The sequence below is a fragment of the Erithacus rubecula genome, assembly GCF_903797595.1.
Source record: "Erithacus rubecula genome assembly, chromosome: 17".
In the NCBI taxonomy this organism is placed as follows: Eukaryota; Metazoa; Chordata; class Aves; order Passeriformes; family Muscicapidae; genus Erithacus; species Erithacus rubecula.
Genome location: NC_136669.1, coordinates 11,469,072 through 11,491,036, shown reverse-complemented (window position 1 = coordinate 11,491,036; position 21,965 = coordinate 11,469,072). Strand labels below are relative to the sequence as shown.

Here is a 21,965-nt window from a genome sequence, read left to right as displayed (position 1 = left end):
TAGCCAAGCAAACAGTTTCATACTTAACTATTTTCAGTCATAAAAAAAAAAATAAAAGAAGACACATTTACTATAATGACAGATATTATCTTAATAATAAATGTACATTAAAATCCATCAGTGTTTAGTTAGAAAAATATTTCCTTTCAAGAAAGAACCTGCATGTAGTTGCAAAATATAAAGCTGAAGATTGCTAGCCATTGCCTTCTTTTATTTTCTTTTATTTCATTAACCTTAGATCTTGATCCAGCTCTGGGTCCTGTGGTCGTAATGCAGATGAGTTATGGTGGTTCCTACTAAAAGGTGTTTTCTGCCCTCCACTTACTGGGGAGCAGCAGACAGGCTTTGCTAAGTCCCAGGGAAATTGCTGGGTATAACCATATTTAAGGCCATTATTTTCTGAAAAAAATCAGAGGACAGCACATGTGCTTTAAAATGTGTCACTTAAAAATGGAATTACTGTTCATGAGATGCATGGCACTACCCCAGTAATTAATGGATCCTTCACTTCTGAGTGAGACATTTCACAATTCCTTGAGATAGCATCTTGTTTATTAGCTCTTGGGAAGTACTTCCCTTTTAGCATCTGTGGCATGATCTCTAATGCCTTGAAATATGAGAACTGCAGCTTACTTATAACTACAAACAATTAATGTATGTATCATAAAACTCCCCTGATGCTGAAATGGGGAGTAAAGCTTGGTTTGTGTGAGAATACTGAATGCTGAAATGTAGAGTTTGGAATTCTGCACTGCATGATGAGCTTAATCTCAAAATGGTGCAGCAGGAGGGGCAAACAAGGGACTTTTAATCTGTTGAGAAGAAAACCCAGAGTTGTGGTATATCTGGTAGTAGAGCAGTGGTAGATAGCAGGAGTAGTAAAACTAATGAGCAGCCTTTCTGTTTCAGCATTTGCTTTAAATTCTTCACAAGTTTAGTGTGTGATGACTGTGTCTTCACATTTCCTCTCTGCTCATTCCAGTTCTGATGAAGCTAACAGAGAATTAGCTTTCAGTCTGTATCTCCTCCTCTGCTGTCTTTCCTGGGAAAGCAGCAGAGAGCAATATGCTTTTTCTTTGAAAAGAACAGTTAAAAAATCCAAAAAACTCTAACCCAACCCTAAATAGAATTGCAAATTTGTGGGGAGTGTGGAGGAGAAATAACAGAGACTATTCATAACTGTTCCTCTTGTTAAAATAAACATTCTCAAGTGCTACTTGCTAACTGATTCAAAATGAAAATGCAGCTTTATTTTCCAACCCTTATTCTGAATTCTAAATTTAGGAAGATTAGTATGAGCTACTACATCTACTCTGGTTGTTATGGGTTTTTCCCACTATGTTTCCTTGGGCTCATGTAAACTTCCTCTTACTTTGGACTCCCTATATACATCCAATTGTTGGAACAGAAAGTGTTTTTTGCCAGCATGTATTGATTCATGTCTGCCAGCTTTGTTCTCTGCAGCAATGCCCTCAGTCAATATCACAAAGCAGATAATGGAACTTGTCCATGGCAGAAACTGTTGAAATTGGAAAGGCAAGAAACTGGAATTAGAGAACATTCTAAAAAGTTGAAACTGCCTTGTATAATAGTTTCAGTTCTATGTTTTCAGCACTTAAAGCTCTGTTATTAAAGTATGGGAAAATGTAGATTTATTTCTGTCTTTGGATTAAATAAGGCTGCAGCTGCATTAATTTGTCTCATGAAGGCCTTAGATGAAGGGTTCATGTTAAAGGAGATTTGCAAACCAAGAGCTGGACAGTGTAGGACAGGGAGGGTGTCAGAAAACACAGAACTGCTGTTCCTCAGCTTTTTGTACTTCTGCTGGAGAGGGAATGGTGAGCTGTGTCCATTGCTGTGCCAAGGAAGGGAATTGATGCTGAGAATGGCTGCCTAGAACAGAGGCCAGACAGGTAAAACAATAAAGTAGGTATTTGTTAAAGGCCTTTAACAGATACACCTTGGGCAGTGCAGGAGCCTTGCAGGCTGCACCCAAGATGGACAAGGGTCATGAGTTTTTCACACAGATATCCATTTGGTCTGTTTGCATGTCAGAGGTTAATTACCCAATTATACCTTCAGGTAATGAAGTCATATTCCCCTGGTTTGCTTCTAACCCAATTCACCTTTGTTTGTTCCTTTTGGGGCCTGAGGCTGTGATGGTGTCCTTGGCTCTCAGACTGCAAGGATTATTTTGTCTGACCAAAATGTGAAGAGAGCTCACTAACACTCCATAAGGAGTTCAGAGTTATAACCTAAAGCAATACAGGATCTAAAAAATAGAAAAGCTAAAACTCAGGGCATCAGAATCAGGGGTGTGATTCCATTTATTCCCCTGGATCTGCACTCAGGTTGGTGTGCTGCCCTGGGCTGACCTGGGTGGATGAGCACCAGGGATCCTCAGCTGCTGGGAAGTTTCTCAGCTAAAAGTTGTGCAATCAAGGAATGTCTATTTATGTCATTGATGGATTATTCATCTCAATCATTTTGAAAGATGAGGACAGAAAAATGGTAATGAAGACAGATGTAGTTCTCCCAGAATATTATAAGGGTGGAATCTAAACGAGTAAAGAGTTTGTGTTAATATAGTTACAAGAAGTGATTATAAGACACAGAGACTTAAAGAAAGGAGCTAAACCCATGAGAGTCAGAGGTATAATACCTGATGAGGAAAGAGTTTCCTATTTAGATAAAATAATTTCAGGAAATGATTGTCACATATGATGTTATTTAGATGCACATTTTCTTATTAAATCAGGATTTCTCACTTCTCTGAGTCTTCCTTAACACAATAAAATAATAAAATACAACTGAATAAATCCCCCAAATTTGTTGTTTTTAATGCCTCCAGGAAGTGCATTAACATATCCATTCCTTGGGTAAAATAACTCAGATTTCAGTAATGTGACTTTTTGAAAACCTCATATTGTTTTACAAGAAGCACAGGCCCTACCTGCCTACCATGATATTTTTTAACATAAAATGTAAAAGGAGCTGTTGTAAAATGGGTCCCTGTGTGATGCCTTCAGTCTCTTCCCATGGTCAAGACAACCCCTTTGTTTTCTATCTAGAGCCTCAGAGACACAAAAAGAGATGATAAGCCAAGCAAATTAAACCAAATTGACAAAAACAAACAAACAAGCCACCCCCCCACCAAAAAAAAAAAAAATTAAAAACAAAACCAAAATTTTAAAAAAACCCTTTGAAATTTCTTTACTAGAGGAAGGAAAAGCAAAACTTAGTTCTTGTGGTTTACACTTTGTAAGTTCTGGTGAAGGGTGCTGTTAGAAAATAAATTTGACTCTACTGAAAAGATTCAATCACAAATCAACAAATGACAAGAATTTTGAATAGAGGAAATATTCTCTGAAAAATCTATGGAAGTGTGAAGAATTCCTTTTCCTCAAACTTCAGGAGAAGCAGAAGGCTTTTTATTTCAGATCACTGTCATTATGTAAGATCATAGGAAATAAGATAAAATCAGCTTGTTTTTTGTAGTGCAAGTCCTGATTGGGACTGTTGTACTCATTTACCTGATTCTGTCAACTTCATCTTACTTTTGGCTGTGTCTAATGATGGAGTTATGCATATATGTCTCATTTTAGTGATGGGTACATTTTTCAGCATAGTATTTATGAAGTGGTTTCATTTAGAACTCAAAATAAGGTTCTGTCTGTACGTGACTGGAAGGAAGACTGGGGTGGATGAATGAACCTGTCCAAGATTACAACCAGCTGCACTTGGGAATGAAAAATTTATCAGCCCCTATTCATCTTTGCTGTATATCCACAGATCACCAAGAGGAGGAAGGAAAAAACTTTCCCTTTCTGACATGCTTTTTCAAAAGCATTATTTTCTGAATAGCAATGTTTAATAGAAATTGAGAGTAGGATGCTTGCATGGACAGTGCTGGGTTGGCTGCCAGACCCTCACCCAGCTGTGCTCTCCTTCCCAAGAGCACAGGGGGAGAAAGGAGGATGGAGAAGCTCTTGGGGTGAGATAAAGACAGGGACATTTTGTGCCAATTGCCATCATGGACAAAACAGACTTAACCTGAAAAATGAGTTTAATTTCCTACTGAGGTGCAGTTAGGTGGTTATAAACAAAGGTAGGACCTAAACCAGCTTCCCCCAACTCTGCCCCACCTCCAGCAGGAGGCACAGGGATGTGAGGAGCTGAGGGCTGGGGCTGTGGGACCCTCATCTCTAGTAAACTCAGTATTTGTGTGTCATCTCATCCAAGTCCTTCCATGCTGTCCATGATTGTGTGCTCCCACCCCACAGTTGTGTGGAATGCTTTATTTTAATTAATTAACAGGGAAAGAGAAAGATGGAGTGTTTTAAAATAATCAGAGTATCCAAACCAAAACCAAAAAGAAGGTACACTGCAGTGTAAGTAACAAACTCTCTGAGAACTGCCAGTGTAGTTTTGTGTATTTTGCTCTGCAGACATAATAAACATAAAAATATGTGAGTAAAGGTCTGACCCCACTGAAACAGATGGCAGACACTCTGATTTAAGTGGAGCTGATTTTTCACCTGTTATTATTCCATAGCAAACTTTTATCATCAGTGTGGTTTTATCCATGTTGCTGTGTGCATGTATGCATATTTATGGTTTTCTCCAGTGATTCTGACTTAGGCACATACCAGCTCAGCCCTGTGGGGTTTGGTCATTGACCTCAATAGATCAATTATATTTCTGACATGAAAATTCTTGTTGGAATTGCTAAATGGCTTAGGCTAGCTACTTGGTAATAACTATTATTCCTAGATGATAATATTTCTAAACTGAAAATATTGTTGCAAAAAACCTCTATTGTTTTATTAGTTCTCATATTTAGCTCTTGAAACAGCTTGGGTTGATTCTGATATTGGAAAGACAAATTTCAAAATGCAGAACTGCCAAATAGATGTAAAATTGCAGGAATGACCTAATGGGTGTAATTGTTAGGCCACTGTTGTGCAGTTCCAGCTTTATTTAGTGCAATCATTTAAGTTGTCTTTGTCATACTGTGTCATCTATCCTGAAGGGTTTAGAATGTTTCACTGTTTACACTGCTGTTTGATCTTAGCTGAAATGAGACCATCTCTGGGTGAACAGCAACCTTATCACATTTTTTTTGAAATAAGTAGTAATGTATCCAACCCACCAAAACAGGGGAGCTCAGAACCACTGGCATGTTTTCCAAGGCAAAGCTAACTTGTTTTTTTCATAAGAATAGCACCCTGGAATTTTCAATTGACCATTTGGCACTCTTGGTAACGTGCATTGAGCCAGCAATGCAGTACCTGGGGGTTCTCTCACCTCTGTGCAGACTGAATATTGAGATTTGACACAGTGGGTAGAACACCACCAGTGTAATTATTTCACCCACTCTTCTCACCATTTCAGCTTAGGCTGTGTTTTGTTTGCCATCTAAGTAATGAGAATAACCCTTTACTTCAGAGGGTCAGCATCATTGCAGGGCTTCAAGAGTTGGTTTTTTGCAAAGGTTTTGAAACTGGATGTAGGATTGGCCCACTGAAGATTTTTATAGAAAAGAAAAAACTCTGTCGATATGTGGTTTCTTAAAACTAAAAACAGGGGAAGGAAAAAAGCCCCCAAACTTTATCAAAAGTCTTTTCCAATCCTGCCATGCTTTGCCTTCCTTTGACTAAGCATCTGGCATACTTGATAAGATGATGTGTTTGGGGCAGGTTCACTTCTGATAATTGCTACCAACCTCCTTAACCAATGTGAAGAGTGCCTTCCTTCCCCTCCCCTCTGTTCTTGTGAGAGACTAACCTCAGCTGTGCAGGGGTTGGTGGCATTTGCATGTGGAAATGCACTAATATGGATGTTTTTCTTTGTGTGTGCATCCTTGCAGTGTTGTATACCAGGATGGATTTTATGGTGCAGACATTTATGTAAGTATTCATTGATGTGCATGCTGTCCTTGTACATTACCAGAGTCATTCTTTTTACAAGTTTGCTGCCTAGCTTGACTCTGTTTTGTCTATTTACCATCCCTTGCCTGTCAGAAAGAATTGAGAAGAATATCTCTCACATTGGAAGACCTTTCTGTTCATTACATCTATCATTGTTCAGTGGAGCTGAATTAACTCTTCAATCAAATGCTGAATACATGCAAAAAGATGTGAAAAATGTGTGTGTGTGTATGGAGGGGCGTCTCCCTTCCTCATATAAGTTGAAATTAAAAATAAAGCAAAGCAGAAACATTCTTCTGCAAATCCCCACAAGATTAAAAAAGAAAAAAAAAAAATAAGGCAAGCTGAATATTATTGATACTTGAAGCATGAAAGTACTTAATGGGGAGATACAGGTTTCCCAAATCCAGCCAGCACTGGGGAGGTGTAGGTGCCATGGTGATAGCAGAGCTTAAGGGCATAGTAAATTTAAGATATGGCAAGGTATTGTCTGTACTCTGAGTGGACTTCCAAAAATCTCATTTCTAAAATCCAATAATTTCAATTTGAAGGAGATGGGTAGAGACTGCTCAAAATACAAGTGGGTAACTTGTTAAGAGAGATTTGTAGTCCTGGATCCATCATTATCTATACATCTAATTGTTCATCAAATTAATCTTAAATATTATCTTAATTTTTTTAAATATTTTTTTCAAGTTTTCATAGATTATTTTTTTCTTGCCAACTTTTTTATCTTGAGCATGTGCAAAGAGGCTTCATATGTCTGAGTATGCAGGAGGTTTCAGGGGGTTGAGGCTAAATTTAACTCTTCTAAAATTCTTAATATGTAGATATGAAATATTTCACTGGTAGTAAGCTTTTTTTTTTTTTTTTTTTTTTTTTTTTTTATTCGTTTAATAAGGCAGTCTGGTTCTAAGTTACAGGTATCATCTTTGTTTCACCAGATAACTTTCTGTAACCTACTTGTACTGTTTCAGTTGAGATAAAATGAGACAGATGAATTGAAATCTGTATGAATATTAAAAATTAAATAGGCAATGCTAGGAAACATCCCTTGTGTTCATTATAAGCAATCTTCCAGGACTATTCCCAAGGGAACAGATTTTTGTTATTAAGTTTTATATAAATAAGGAAAACAAACTTAATTTATGGATGAAGTAGGTTTTGGTTTTCTGATGGAGATGGCTGATACTTATCTGACAATTCATTTGTGCAGCTTAAAAACATATTTAAAATAAATTAGTGAGGATAAAAGTCCTGTCCCTATGTACTTCTGCACTCAGTAAGTTACTGTTTAAAACACAAGAATCACCCACTGGCTAAAGGTTTGTTCAAGGAAAGGGGCTCTGATCTCACCCAGAAATGCTGCTGCCCAGTTTTTGAGCTGTACAGGACACATCACAGTGTGGAACTTCTTCAAGTGTGGTTTCCAGTTCTCACATTCCTTCAAACCATCAAAAGAGCTTAGCATTCATTTTGCTCAATTTCCCAAGCCAGAAATCTGTAGGGCAACAAGACATCTTTCTCAGGAGGGCTCAGGGTGAGAGAATAGGTGGAAACTAAATGTTACTGGAGCAGTTTGTAGGATTGGAAACCACTGCTGCTGAAAGCCAGGAATGTCTCATTGGTGATTGACAATTTTATTTTAAAGTAGTCTCACACTCTCTCACAGACCTTAATATTTTGTTTCCAAATGGAGGGTGGTTTCAATAAGATACTGAATAAATTGCTAATTTCTAGTATAGCCTCAGTTGTGCTGTCTGTAATAGTTGTGTGCATTAGGAAATGGAAAAAGTACACTGGTTTCACTCAGTTGCAGCCTCGTTTTTCTGATTGCATATCCTAGTTCTCTTAATGCAACAGAATGTTTATCTTTATAGCAGATGACAGAATTAAAACACTTCTGGAAATTTAGTTTCTTTATAATATACGAATCTATTTTATAAATAATTTTTCATCGCATTTGTGCCTTCTTGCATTAAAACATTTGCAAGGGAGGGAGAGAAAGATAGAAAGAACTGGCATAAATCAAATGAAATCTTAAAATTCACAGTGTATTAGTTCTTAGTGCAGCAGTTTGCAGCAGACCAAGTTATTTATTAAATCCCAATTGTTTATGACATAGTTCCACTCAGCTTTTCATTTTAAGTGCAAAGCTGAAGCTTTGTGAAATGACAAATGCTCTGTGAAAAAAGGAGAAAAAACATTTAAACAATGTAGGGTTTAGTGGTAGACTGGAGGAAAAGGAGTCTTAGAAATAACACAGAAAGCAAAACAAGAGGCACACAGTAGTGAAAAGTCAGATCAAAAATATGCATTAATAGGTACATCAGAGTGGGTTTCATCCTGCTCTGATTACACTGAGAAACAATAACAGATTTACTCTGCTATACTTTACATAACTTGGGACCAACAGAACCTTTGGTGACAGAAACCACAGATTTAGGGGAAGGCTGACACAAAACTGGTAAAAAAGTGCAGGGTGAACCAAGAACAGCAAATATCCAGAGCTGCTCAATACTAACCAGTGGAATAGAAGAGATTAAGAATATAAAAATAGGTGGAAATACAGTCTAAAGTGAAAAATCAACAGCCATGATTCTAGATGTAATATAATATATTCTATATTTCATATAATTCTATATGGAATGTAATAATCCTTCAGAAGTAGCTGAGCTATTGAATTCCCTTTTAAATGTGCCTTTGAGTAGGAAAAATAAAGGAGATTATTAGGAAGTAAGGAAGACCTTTTAAAATTAAGTATTGATTCACTAAGAGAAAAAGTCATTAAAAGAGAATTAAAGTTGCCTGCCAGCAAATATAGGAGTTCTTAGATGAAGATTGACATCTGTGAAAATAAGAAAATACACTCCACAAAATGAAGCAAAAAATAGTAACAGTCTCAGAAATATGCAGTTAGAATAATAGCTCTGCTTAATCTTAAATCTGTTCCTTTTTTTATTACCATTGTCATAAAGAATGTTTTCAGAATATGTCAGTCATCAATCCACACCTAAAATGTGGGAAGGCTCAGAAAATGAGAACCTTCCACACCCTGTCACCAGCAGCTCCAGAAGCCCCTGGGTGATGGTTTAACCGTGGCCATTAGTCAGTTTTGCTGCTCACAGCAAGCTTTTCTAAACTTCCCAGGATTCTGGACTGTGATACAGCAGCTGGAGAGAATCCATAGTAAAATACACATGTATAGCTTTTAAATTTTTTCCCCTCTTTGTGTTTTTTTTTTAGCTGCTGATCCAAGAATAAGACAGATTTTTATAGTCAGGGGTATGGAATGAGACTATTTCCTAATAGCTCTTGCCATCACCTTTAGCTCAAAGCCAGGATGGAGTTGGGGATGGAGGATTTATTTGTTTCCCAAAGGGAAAGCAGAGGTAATTATCTAACCAACATTCCCCTGACCTCAGGTGGAAGTCCCTCAAAGCCATCAGGTGCCCTGAAAGGCACTGATCTGTTATGAAAAACAAGGACTTGCAGGCAGCACTGGAGGTTTTCTTGTAGAAATAAGGATTCTTTGTGTTTTGCCAGTGGAAGGGTGTGCCATTTCCTGTGACTCACAGGGCAACAAGAGGAGAAATGGTTTTGCCAAGGGCACAAGGGTCCCCAGGGAGCAGTGGGTTGTTCTTTCCACTGCTCTGTGTGCTGGAACACTCCATGACACTCCTTTAAAAATCTGGATAGATTGGGATGAAATGTCTTTTGATCTCATCTTTATTTGTGATGTTAGTGCATTCAGAAAGGTACCAGACCAATCCTGGTGATTGTATTTGGCTGGGATCAGTGCAGGTGGTGCCTGGATATTTTATCAGGAGGTTTTTTGAGGAAACCGCTACCTCTGGGAACACAATCTAGAAATACCCCAAACCTTGCACACAGGCCAGGCCCACAATTTGAACCAGCATAAATTGGAGGCAGAATGTTTATTTTTAGTTCTCCCAGTCAAAATTTTACTCAATGTGCAAAATAAACAGTTTAAATCTCAGTAGAATGTGAGTGGAGGAAAATGAACTGACACTTTCTATATCCTGCAGCTCTGGGTGTAATTCATGTAATTTTTAATACCATTCTTCTATTTGTAGTTAATAAGGCAATTCTCAATACTAGAGAAGGTTTGGAGCCTTGATTAATTTATGTTCACAAAATAATCTGAAATCCTTGAGTGAAAGGAAGTATAGAAAATATAAATTGAGAAAAATTAACTCTCAACATTCATATGAAATATTAAATATATAGCTAATAAAAAAAAAAACAAAAATACATCATTTAGAGTCACTTTGTGTTTCATTACATCTGAAATCATGAGAAAAAAAAAGAGATTTGGCTATTTTAAGAGGAGGTGCACACATGTGTATATGATTTTGTAATCTCTAGATGCTGTCTGGGTAAGTTTTTTGTGGAAATCAGCCTTATTGCAGATATACACATTTTATTTAAAAAATCAGTTGTATTTAATTTTCTGTTCATTTCCATTTTATCATCTCTTATTCAAAATGTGTGTGATTTCTTTCTAAAATTGATTAAGATTTCTCTATAAAAATCACCAACTGATCTCTGACAGATCCCACTGCTCTTTTTTCTGTTTGCCTGAGCCAGAGATGTATAAAACATTGAGAGGAAAATGCTAATGAATTGCTCTGGGGAATTTGCCTAAATTCCTTCCTTACATCTTTCTTCCCATCCTTCCTTCCTCATTCAAATCATTCCATTTCTGTTTCTTTATAGAGCAGTGTTGCAGGAGCCTGTGTATGGCAATAAGTTACCACAGGTATGACACCCACTGATGGAAAATCCTCACCATGCTGGATGTAGACTCATGTCAAACCACACTGATACTCAGATAAATATGTGAGAAAATGGATTCTGTGTGTACAAATGGAAAAAATAGTCCACCACCTACATTTTATTTTCCAGATTCAGTCACAAAGTCACAGATAGTGATACTATTGTTAATTTTTAGAGCTACTTAAGCTGCTGTAACAGCAGTTTCATCATTGTTCTGGAAGTAGCAAATATGGGAGTACAGATAGGGAAATTAACATTTTTTCATTATAGTATCTGAATTTATTATTTTCAAAAAAATAAATCCAAAGCGTAAAAGTCAGGTACGTTCTGCCTGAATATAAATATAAGGGGGAAAAAAGAATTCCTAAAATATTTCAGACACATAGGAACTGAAAATTGTTAATTTTTAAATGTAATCATTGCATAATTTTGTTCAAAGTATTTTGTTTTGCAGTATAGTCTAAGGCATCAGGATAATTATATAATGCTACTTAAGACATGTAGTGAAGATTACTGGTGTGTTCTTCACCTAAGGTATCAGCCAAGTTCAAACCTACAGAAAAGCTGTCAAGTAGAACTAATTGCAGAGGTTGAGTTCAGGGGTTTAAACTGGAATCCCACCCCAATTTCCAGTGTAAATTGTATGTCCAAATATTTTTTTCCTGCAGTAATCAAAAGTCACCTGGAGTAATTGAAGTAAAACAATGAGAAAAATTGGTACAACAGCAAAACTGCAGAACACAAACCCCATAAAAAGGATTTGCTTAAGCATATTTTAATTTATGATAGTTTATTTTAAAATTATAAATTCATGACATGGGATGGTAGGGAATTAGCTTTTCCCTGATAATCCTGCTTTTTTAGTTCTCCAGAGAATTCAGGCAAATTCAATGCCTTCAGTCTCTTTTTATTTGTATTGCTTTATACTTATTCTTGCCAGGGCTCTTGTAAATGTCAGACTGATTGCTGAATCCAAAACATCTTAATAAAGTTCAGAGTCGAGCTTCATTGTTCAGCAGGAATTCTTTGAGAGCAAATCAAAATGTAAGCATAAAAGGAATGTAGCTCTTGTGTTTAGGGAGCAAGGAAGGGTCTCTCATCACACACTGAGCAGTTTTTGGTGATAATTAAACCAAGGAAAGGAAGCCAATCCTCTCAGAGCCCACCAGGTTTCAGATCAGCTGCTGAGGGAACAGCCTCTCTCATGTTTGTCCCATCCAGAGCTGCTCATGGTAGCCTGTTCTCAATTCCATACTGTGGTAGGAGCTGGATTCACTTGGATTCAGTCTTAAATCAGGGGTTTTAGGAATGCACAGCAGGACAGGAAAAGGAGTTGGACACCTGGTGAACAGAACCATGTCAGACTTCAGAGACCACACACTGCCAGGACTGGATCATGGGAACAAGTTCAGAATCTTCCTCATACCAACACTCAGGGGTAAAAAAGTAAAAAAAGGGGAGGAAAAGGTGTCACATTTCACAGGATCACAAAGTTAGAAGAGATGTCTCAGATCATGGAGTCCAGCCCCACCCAACACCTCCACTAAACCATGGCACCAAGTGCCACATCCAGTCTGTGTTAAACACATCCAGGGATGGTGACTCCACCACCTCCCTGGGCAGACAATTCCAATATTTAGCCCTCAAAAACCAGGAGGGGAGAACAAATAAATTTGACTTATGTCTCACCTCTCTCGCTTTGACAGAGGCCAGCCCAAGAGTGCAGTTTGAATTCTCTCCTCTCCTTGGCTCAGTTTGTACCTGGTGACATTATTTGATATCCTGTCCATACATACCTGCAGCAATGTGTGCCTGTTTTACATTTTTGACAGTGATAACCTTCTGCTGGTTTATAAAAAAGGAAGTTACCTGAAATGAGGTGGTGTTTTGTCTCAGTGCCTGTGTGTGTGCACAGAGGAGCACAGGAGAGGGCACGTGGGGGTTTAGGAGATGCTCATTCCTGCTGAGCCCAGGGATTGTGTGACACAATTGCTGCTGGCAGGGAGCTGGCCAGGAGCAGGAGGGACATGTCCTATTCTCTCTGTGAGCACTTGAAAAAAAAATAAATCAGAAAGTATATTCTTCAAATAAGCTGACAATTCAAAGCCTGGAGTTTCTAATCAGCTGTCAGTGGATGTAAAACTTGTGTTTATTCTTAGGGTGATGTGGCATTGTCAGCTGAACGATTGATTTCCAAACCCAACCTGCTTCAAATCTTCAAACCCACAAAGGTTTACATGAGTTAGGGATGAAAGCTGTTCTGCCAAGCAGAGTGGTAGAAGGGGGAATAGCTTGTAAAAGTAATTCAGATTGCTTTTCTGAAAAGAGTGAATTTTTATTTGCAAAATCAAAATAGAAAACCCACAAAAGTTCCTGCAGTAAAAATGTTCTACTATTACAGTAAAGGCTGGCACATTGTGGCCTATTCTTCCTGCTTCAGCACAATATCTGGGGTGAATGCAGCCTTCCAAAAAAAAAAAAAAAAAAAGAACCAATCCATTAAAGCAAACACTACAGCAAAAGAGTGAATTTTATTCAAAGCCGAGTGAGTTGATACTGTCTTATTCAGCTCTTTTTTAGGGAGGGGGTAGGTGGGGAAGGCACCACAGCAGCCCCTGTCCCAGAGGGTGCTGGGGGCAGAATTCTAATTGGGCTGTAAATCGTGTTTGTGTTATCAGAGGCCTGGGCTGGGGCTGTTAATTGGCATGCTGAGATCATTTGGAAATGGTTGATGTAACACCGTGGTCCATTGAACAGGAAGCTCTGCTGTTTTCACAGTTTGATAATCAATGCATCACTGCACTCAATTCCTTTCCAATGTGTGTTTGTTTGTCCTGTTTGCTTAATTGAACAGCTGGAATTACTGTTACATACAACTGAATGTTAATTCATGGAAGAAGAGAATTCTGCTTCTTCATTATAATTTTATGTATAAATTGGAAACCTATGTAACATTAAGTGTTAATTGAGTGCACAAATTCATAGGTTCAATCAACCAGGCATAATAAATCATATTTTGAAAAAAAAAGAAAATAATTGATTATTAATTGAGTTTGTCTTTTAAGTTTAGCAGTGCTTTGTGAATATACATACACTTTGTTCATACGAACAATTTCTTCTTGAAAACTTGGAGAAGAACCCAGTATTGTCTTGTAAAAAGGCTTGCACTGATCAATATAGTTCATTGCCTTTTTCTGATGCCTGGGACAAATCTTTAAAAGTTTGTGGTGCTCGATTTTGCTGAACGATTCACTGAAATATTTCTCTTAACATTTCACTGCAGTATTTCCTATGAATTTAACTGAACTGCAGCATGACTGTACTCTTTCAATTGTTGTCAAATGTTGCAAAATGTGATTTCAGGCAATGCAGTTAGAGCATGAGTTTGTGTTTCAGGGTGGTTATGCTGCCTACCGGTATGCCCAGCCTGCCACTGCCACTGCAGCTGCCTACAGTGACAGGTAAGAACTCCTTTCCTGCTCAGAAATATTTGACCAGTGGAAGTTGAAGATGATTCTATAAATTTGCCTTGTTGAAGTCTCATAACTGTCTTGTTGCTCTGCAGATAATTGTGATATCTAAAGCAGGCTGTTTTATTATAATCCATGAATAGCCACAAATTGAGAGACTTTAGGCCTTAATTGAGAATCAGGCATGAGATGTGCACATTCCCAAGCTGTAGATTATCCAGTTAACGTCTGTGACCCTTGTACAATGTAGATAAATAAATGTACAGATTCATGAGGGTCTGCTACTAAGGATCATTATTTGTCTTAGGAGTATTATTTCAGTTGATTTAGAACCTTGAACCTATTGAGTGCCCTCAATTCTCATTGACATTGTTTTAGTCAGTGAAAATTGAGAATGAACTGTGTCGAAGCTTGAACTATCCAATGCAAATTGGATATACAGTAATTCAGAAAATACAGTATTTTTTCCCATTTGCTTTCTTCCCAGGCATTTGATTTTTTTCAATACTTGAAAAAAAAAAAAAAAAAGTCATTTTTCTTTTGCTCTGTTTTTTTATCCTCAAAATGTAAACCACATTTGGTGGAAACACTATCAGGAATGGAAGATCATTAAAATCTGAACATTCAAAGACTTAACTTTTATCAACTAAGAACAATGTCACATATATGAGTGTGTCTTCTTGAAAGATGGATGTTGGAATCTCTTAGAAGTCAATGTCTAAATTACTGTTGACTTCAGTAGGAGCAGGATTTTATCAAATTGCATAAGTTTAAGTCTTTTCAGTGTGGACATGATTTTGTAATGAGGAGGATTATCCTCAGTTTTCTTCATAAACTGTACCCTTAAAATCTATTCTATCTTTAATGTTTTTCAAGTCCTTGAGGAGTGTTCCCTTGTGAAGGGAGGGTGTATATATGGTGGCAGAGACACACATAAAATTTGCTTCATGATGGCAGTGAGAAGTAAGGTCACACTTCTCAATACCTGATCCAAGAAAATTGTCCCTTGGAATCATGGAAATAATTTCTTAAGCCTTAAATACATATTGAAAAATTTCTTTAAATGCTAAATTAGAGAGTGTTACAAATGCTTCTGTTTCTTAAAGAAATCAAGAGATTAAGAAATTCTAGTGCACAATTTCTTAGATTGAAGCGCTGTTCATGGATTCTGTATTTTAAGAACCAAGTCCCATGGTATGAATGTTACAATGCTATGCATGCATATTTGCCTTTCAAGTGCTTATTCTGGGTAATGAAGATATATTTTTTTAAAGTTATGTGGATAAAATAATTTGCATGTATGGCTGAGGCATGCTGTGTTCAGACAGGTAAGCAAGCTACTTTTTATTGATTTTGGGTCAGTGATATCAACTAGATCTGTGCTGTGTGCACTTTGTTGGCAATGTACTATTTCTACTTAGGGGAACCTGCACAGGTGAAGTGCTGCTCAGTAGTTTCATTTCATTTCCACAAAGGTTTGATAGCATATTGCAGCTCTAGGGTTTTAACGTGAGCTTTTCTGTAATGCAAAACTGCTTCTAAAATCCTACTAAACCAAAAGGACAAAATTATAAATAACCTCCTGTGGTCAGACAGGTTTTGCCAGCTATTGCTCAGGTGTCCCTGGATCATTTTATAAGCTGTTTATTTCTATTAATTAAACCTATGTACTACACAGAGAAACTGAACGCAATATAGCAAACAGACTTTTAAATGCTTTAATTATGAATTGATATACCTTCTCATAAACCAGATCAAAGGCTGTAAGGTAAAATACCAGTTGGTCTCATGTTCTGCTATGGGCAGATTCAACATCACAGAGAGTTATGTTGCCAAAAAGGTAAAAGATTTGTTTAGGAAGATAGTGTTCTTAAATGCTGTAAAGAAAGCTGGAGATGGCATCAGTAGTAATGCAGTTGTTACAATCCTTAATTATTTTTTTGAAAAAAAGATCTCATTTTCAGATACACTTTGTGTATAACTAGAATTGCAGTAACTTGTCTTTGCCTGCATAATTTTAGATATCTAAAATGAATTTTACATATTTTGGAATTTTTTTTTAACTTTATCTTCTCTTTTTAAATGTGGTTAACCTTCATTTTCGATCTACTTCCCCCAAATAAATATGGTTTCTTGTCTTAATTTAAAATCTCTTAACTGAATTTCATTACATGAGAATCCCAAAACTAGCACCTAGAACAAAACAAATAACAATCTGCTCAAACATTTCTTTGCATGTGGTGAATTATGTGCAAACATGGATACCTCTGATTAGTCACAACTACAGTTTGCTTAATTTGTTTAAGTTTTTTGTTGGCTTTCAAATTAAGTTAATTTAGCTACTTTTGTGAAATTATTAATATTGAAAGTGCTGCTCTTCTCAATCTAGTGATCATCTGTTCTCCTCTCACAATACTGAAGAGTCCATATCTCCTTATACAGTTATTTAATGTTCATATGAGCCCCTATTTAATTTAATTACACATATGCTGCATTTACTGTTTTCATAAAGAAATGATGCCCAAAGAAACTGAATACCTGAGGCAGTGACATATCATGGAAATACTGCTTAATACTAATTTAAAAAATAAGGAAATCTTTATTTTTTTGGTCACCACTCATATCCATTATAAATGGCAATGTTCCATATTTGAAAGGCTTCTTAAGTCAGGAGATGGAAAGTGGAAATCTTTAGATTTGAGATGTGTTTTGGTAAATGAAACCTAAAGGTTAACAGAAAGATTTGGGACTCCAGAATCAATAACCAAGTCAATTGATAATGATCACTGTGAGAGGGCTCTATTTGAAGAAATGCAATGGTATCCTTGTTTGTCACAGTTGGAAATATTGTTGGAAATAGGCAAGGAACAGATATACAGGGGAGAATCAGGTGGCAAGGAAATACCATTAAACCAATCAATGCAAACCCTGAAGTATTTGTCAAGACAGATCATGTATTCCTAAACCAAATTTCACAACAGGGTTAGGCCTGGCAGATCTCTCCAGTCATTTCTTAGGATCATAAAACAGAAATAACAAAGAAACAGGTACATTTTGTTTATTTATGAAGCAATACAATCACTGGATACAAATTCCAAATTAGTTTTTTATATTGTGTGACCTATCATATATTAAATTATATGTGCAGATATGAAGTCTTTGCAGAAGTGGATCAAAAAAAAATATATTTAACTTGCCAAGATTTAAATATTTCTGATAAGTTTTCCAATTAGCTTAAGTCCTAAAAGGGGACCTATTGGTCTATATATATTCTTCATCAGTCTGGAACTTGCCTGACAGACTCTCAGTTTAAACTGAGCATATTTTGAAAAAAAATAATTGTAAGGATGTGCAAAAGACACTAAATCAGATGTCAATAAAATGTTTGTACAGCTTTTATTCATCTTTCATGCAATATTTACCATTAAAGAAAAAAAAAAAGTAGTTGTTAGATTTCTGTCCAAGTGTGAAGTAGGAGAGAGTAGCAAGGTCCTCCAGTTTGGTATTCCTGAGGTAGGGGTGGAGCATGGCAGTGGGGCGTATTGTCATTTTGTCATTGCATGTTCACTTGGTGTTGCTGGTATGTCTGTAATGCTGTACTGGGTTTGACAGATCCATCACATAGCTCAGTGAATGGCTTGCTTGATTAGGCCAATGGGCAGACTGGTTCACATTGATTGGCTATTGGTTTTGTGTTTTATGATTTGATTATTGCATCTTCGATCGGAGTCAGAAGCCGTTCCTTCCGCGCACATTAACCTTGCCAGCAGCATTTGTGCAAGTGTGTCTGGGAGTGCCATGAGCAGAGCCCTGGCAGGAGGGAGGCAGCCCTGTCCCCCAGGCAGAGCCAGCCAGTGCTGCCTGCTGTCCCCGTGCAGGGCTGAGGTGTGTTTATACATGGATGGTGCAGTATCCATATATACACACACACCCATCCATCACACACACACGGTGCTGCTCTGCGCCACCCCCTTCTCTAGCACAGCACCAAATTCACACCTCACTCCAAACTCTGGGGGCATTCCCACTGACCTCTTTGTCTGGATTAAATCCCTCATCACTGGAAGCTGACCTTTATTTATTTATTTATTTATTTATTTTTTAATAAAATAAGGCATATTCCAACATATTTTGCACATAACACTTTGTAGTAACAAAACATGTTTTGTTTTTTTTCTCCCACTATCAATTTATGTGTTATATGTTCTGTGGTTATACCTAGGGTTTTATTTGAGAGAGAAGGTTTTGTCATATGAAAATTGTGTATCTTCCAGATCTGAAATCTTACTCCTGATATTCTAATCGTTTACATTTTTAACATGTGTATGTGGAGCATTCAATTTGTTCAAAGCAGTAGTGTCTACAGAATTCCAGTTCTCTTTTGACAAGTAGCTGAGAGTAATACTTGATATTTGTGCTCAGGTTATCCTAAAATAGAATACGTCCTGATTTTATTTAATAGATAAAATAGTAGATTTAACATGCTCATTAAAGAATAAAAATTTAGAATGAAGAGTGAAAAAACAGCAAATATAAAATATGAGCTTCTATAGCTGAGGGTGGGGGGATTATTGCGGACTATATAATCTTCTATTTTATGATTAAACAGTGAAAACCACTATAGTTTTATTAAAGTTATTTTCTCTTATTGGAGATTACTAGAGATAGATACTAAAAACTAAGATTTTGATTGCATATAAAATATAATAGCATCTTGAGCTAGAATTTAATTTTCCATTAAATAATTTTATAGAAGCATAAATATTTTAAAATCTAGTAGCTCATTCATTTCATTCATTGTACCTTCTTAGATTAAAAAGAAATAGCTTTTCTACACAGTTTTAGTTTCTAAAGGGATCAGGTTGGAAGAGGAGAAAAATTAGAATATAGTGGTGACTTTCAACTTCCAGCTGCAACCTTCAAACATTTGTGGAATCTTAAATGGAAAGGTTTGGGGGATGATCCATAAGGAGGAATTGTATAGCCCAGATTGTAGGCTACTCAAATTTTGACAATGAAAAGGTTCAGTTAGCACCTTGGCCAGGTACAGAGGTTGTGTTTAGCCTTTCTAACAGAGAATATATTTAACACTTCTTCTGCAAATGCTTAGGTTTCATGTGGTGTTGCTTTATTGGTCTAGTTTGTTTTATTTTTTTCCTGGATAATCCTGTATGGTAGCTAAAGCTGCTTTATTCCCTCTTATTGCAAATAAAAATCAAATGATTGGCTTGACTGTTACAGAGAGGGAGTAGTGGGTTTGGCCATCTCCCTATTTGAACTTTATGCCTGTGTGATCTCTGGCAAACTAGAAGATCACTGGCATCATGCTAATATTTCATAACCCATTTTCATCCCAGTTCATTCAGAGTTTTGGGGATGACTGGAGTGTATGACTCATAGTATAACCATAACAGTACCTTCTAGTGAAGAGTTAGGAAGTAAAAGTGGGTGAATATAAAGAATGAAAATGTTATAGGGAAAAAAATAAATCAAAGTATTTGAAATTCCATGAACAGGGACTTTCATGTAGTACATTTTGACACAAATCTGAAATGAAAACATGTTGCATAGAGTACTTTTCAATAATAGACGCGTTGTTCATTCTAAAATATTGCAGATATCCCATTTTTGGGGGACACTCAGTGAGTCACATCAATGTAGGAAAAACATTGCACACAACTGCATTTCCTAAAACCATAATCATCTTCCAGTTCTAGGAAGCTGCTTTGGTATTTTAACACATTCCTTTACTGGGTGTAATTAACCTGTTTACTGGTATTTTGAAGGCTCGATTCAGGTGTGTGTCGTTTGACTATTCATGTAACACCCAGGGAACTGCTAAAACTCCTCCACCAGTTCAAAACTGAGGGGACACTGTATGAAAAATCTAAGTGCTACTGCCCAGAATGATGGTAAACACCAATTATTAAACTTTTGTTGTGTTAGAGCTGGTTTTGTTTCACACCCTGTTTCTGGTTCTCTTACCTTTAATCCCCATTCTCATCCATTGCAGTATCAAGGGATATTTTAGGAATCCCCATAGACAAGGGAAGGTTTGGCTATTACTGTGAAATCTGTTTTGACATCCATGCTGGAAATCATGAAGAAAAAAATTGAGAGAGAAGGCAGAGGCAAACTGAAGCCCAGATTTCCATCCCTGGCTTTATGATATGCTAAAAGCTTAAGGTGCTCAGTCCTTTTGCTGCCAGGTTCTTCTTGAATGTAGGAAGAGCTGTTAAATGCTCATCATGTTCTAAAAAAACAACCCCCAAAAACCCAATAAAAAAATCAGTGCGCCCATTTTGACATTTACATGTCAGCTTCAGTATCCTCTCTTGGTTTTGTTTAATTCACCCACCTATGTCTGGTTATGTAGCATGACTTTTAATCTGGGAGTTCCTTATTCTAATGTAAAAGGTCATAGTAAATAACTGTGGTAATGAATATATTAATTTGATGAATTTTCATACCTTTTCTCTAAAAGGAGGGGGGAAAAGGAGTGGTTAACATTTTTAAAGTAGGAATTATCTCATTGTGAGCTCATAAAAACTTCTTTGCTCTTAGAGAATATTGGGAGAAAGTGCAACTTTGGATTTTTTCAATGTTGTATTCAGCAGACTGGATAAACACGAAGTTGGGGAGTTACTAAAACATTGATTCCTGATCCAGCAGAGCAGAACTGTTACAGTCCATTGGGTCACTCTGTGACAGGATAGACCATAACAGTTCCTTTGGACATGTCAGTGGCTAATTACACACTTCTCAGTTCTCACATCATTGGTTTGAGAGGCCACAAAGAGGCAGATCAGAACGTGCTCTAAGTGATGCCAACCTGAGTGCTTTAAAACCAAGGAGGAATTAAGAGCATTGTGCAGGGGGCAGACAGAAGAGAGAGGGATGAAATGTTATTAATAAAAGTGGCATGACATGGATTTAGTCTGTATGGATTAGCTGTGTAATTTGCAGTGTGCTCCAGCAAGGTGACGAAGTATTAGAAGAACAAACTTTAAATAACAAAGTTGATGGAATTAATCAAGAACGAGGCAATTTACACTCTTGCATGTTTTTACTGTAGCGTTTTGCACCTCCGAGGAGACTAAAGCATTTGATTAGGTATTTAAATAGATTTTTTTTTCATATTCCTTTGGGCTTGTCAAGCTTCAGATACTCTAGAAACCCACCTGAGGCAAATATCAGATTGCAAGAATACTACAGGAGTGAGAGTAGCACATTTATCCATGTATCCTAAAGAACATTTTTTGTGAAAATTGCTGTAGGGTGTTTAATAAACATGTATTTTAAAAAAAAAGGACTTTGTTTAAACCAAACGTGTACCTGCTTCTAAAGTTAGGTTTGTTTTTCTTGAATGAATTCTTAAATAAGAATGGCAAGGATTTCATCTATTTGCTATTTTAGTTAAAATATGAAAAAAAAATATGCTGTCAACTAAATTGTAAAGTCATTCCAAACTTAATATAATGTAAAGGGAAAGAATTGTCGTTATTCAGAATTGCTGAAGTTTATGGTTACATCTGTATGTTAGGAAACTTTATAGTGGAAAAAAATGGTGGTTACTAGTAAACCATAATAATTGCTATGAAATCAGAAACAAATGTAAAGTATGTTTTTGAGGCATTATTTTAAGGATGATATGATGTACATAAAGAACAAATCCTCCAATGAAATACATGGATATTTTTAATGGATTTTAGTGAATAAATACTAATTCTTTACACAAGGCTGATTTCAAAATGCTCTTTGCCCT

The 21,965-nt window shown here is 36.7% G+C and overlaps 1 protein-coding gene across 50 annotated transcripts in view; it reads left to right on the top strand.

Annotated features, from left to right (window-relative positions):
* The window catches only part of RBFOX1 (RNA binding fox-1 homolog 1), a 1,017,140-nt gene that overhangs the window by 972,125 nt on the left and 23,050 nt on the right, over positions 1-21,965 (top strand). For 45 of the 50 annotated variants that reach the window (XM_079320751.1, XM_079320738.1, XM_079320785.1 and 42 more), the window contains 2 exons: positions 5,870-5,909; positions 14,127-14,191. In XM_079320751.1, coding sequence (XP_079176877.1) covers positions 5,870-5,909; positions 14,127-14,191 — 105 coding nt within the window. The remainder of the gene's footprint in view (positions 1-5,869; positions 5,910-14,126; positions 14,192-21,965) is intronic. The other 5 variants (XM_079320742.1, XM_079320741.1, XM_079320786.1 and 2 more) reach the window with 1 other exon arrangement.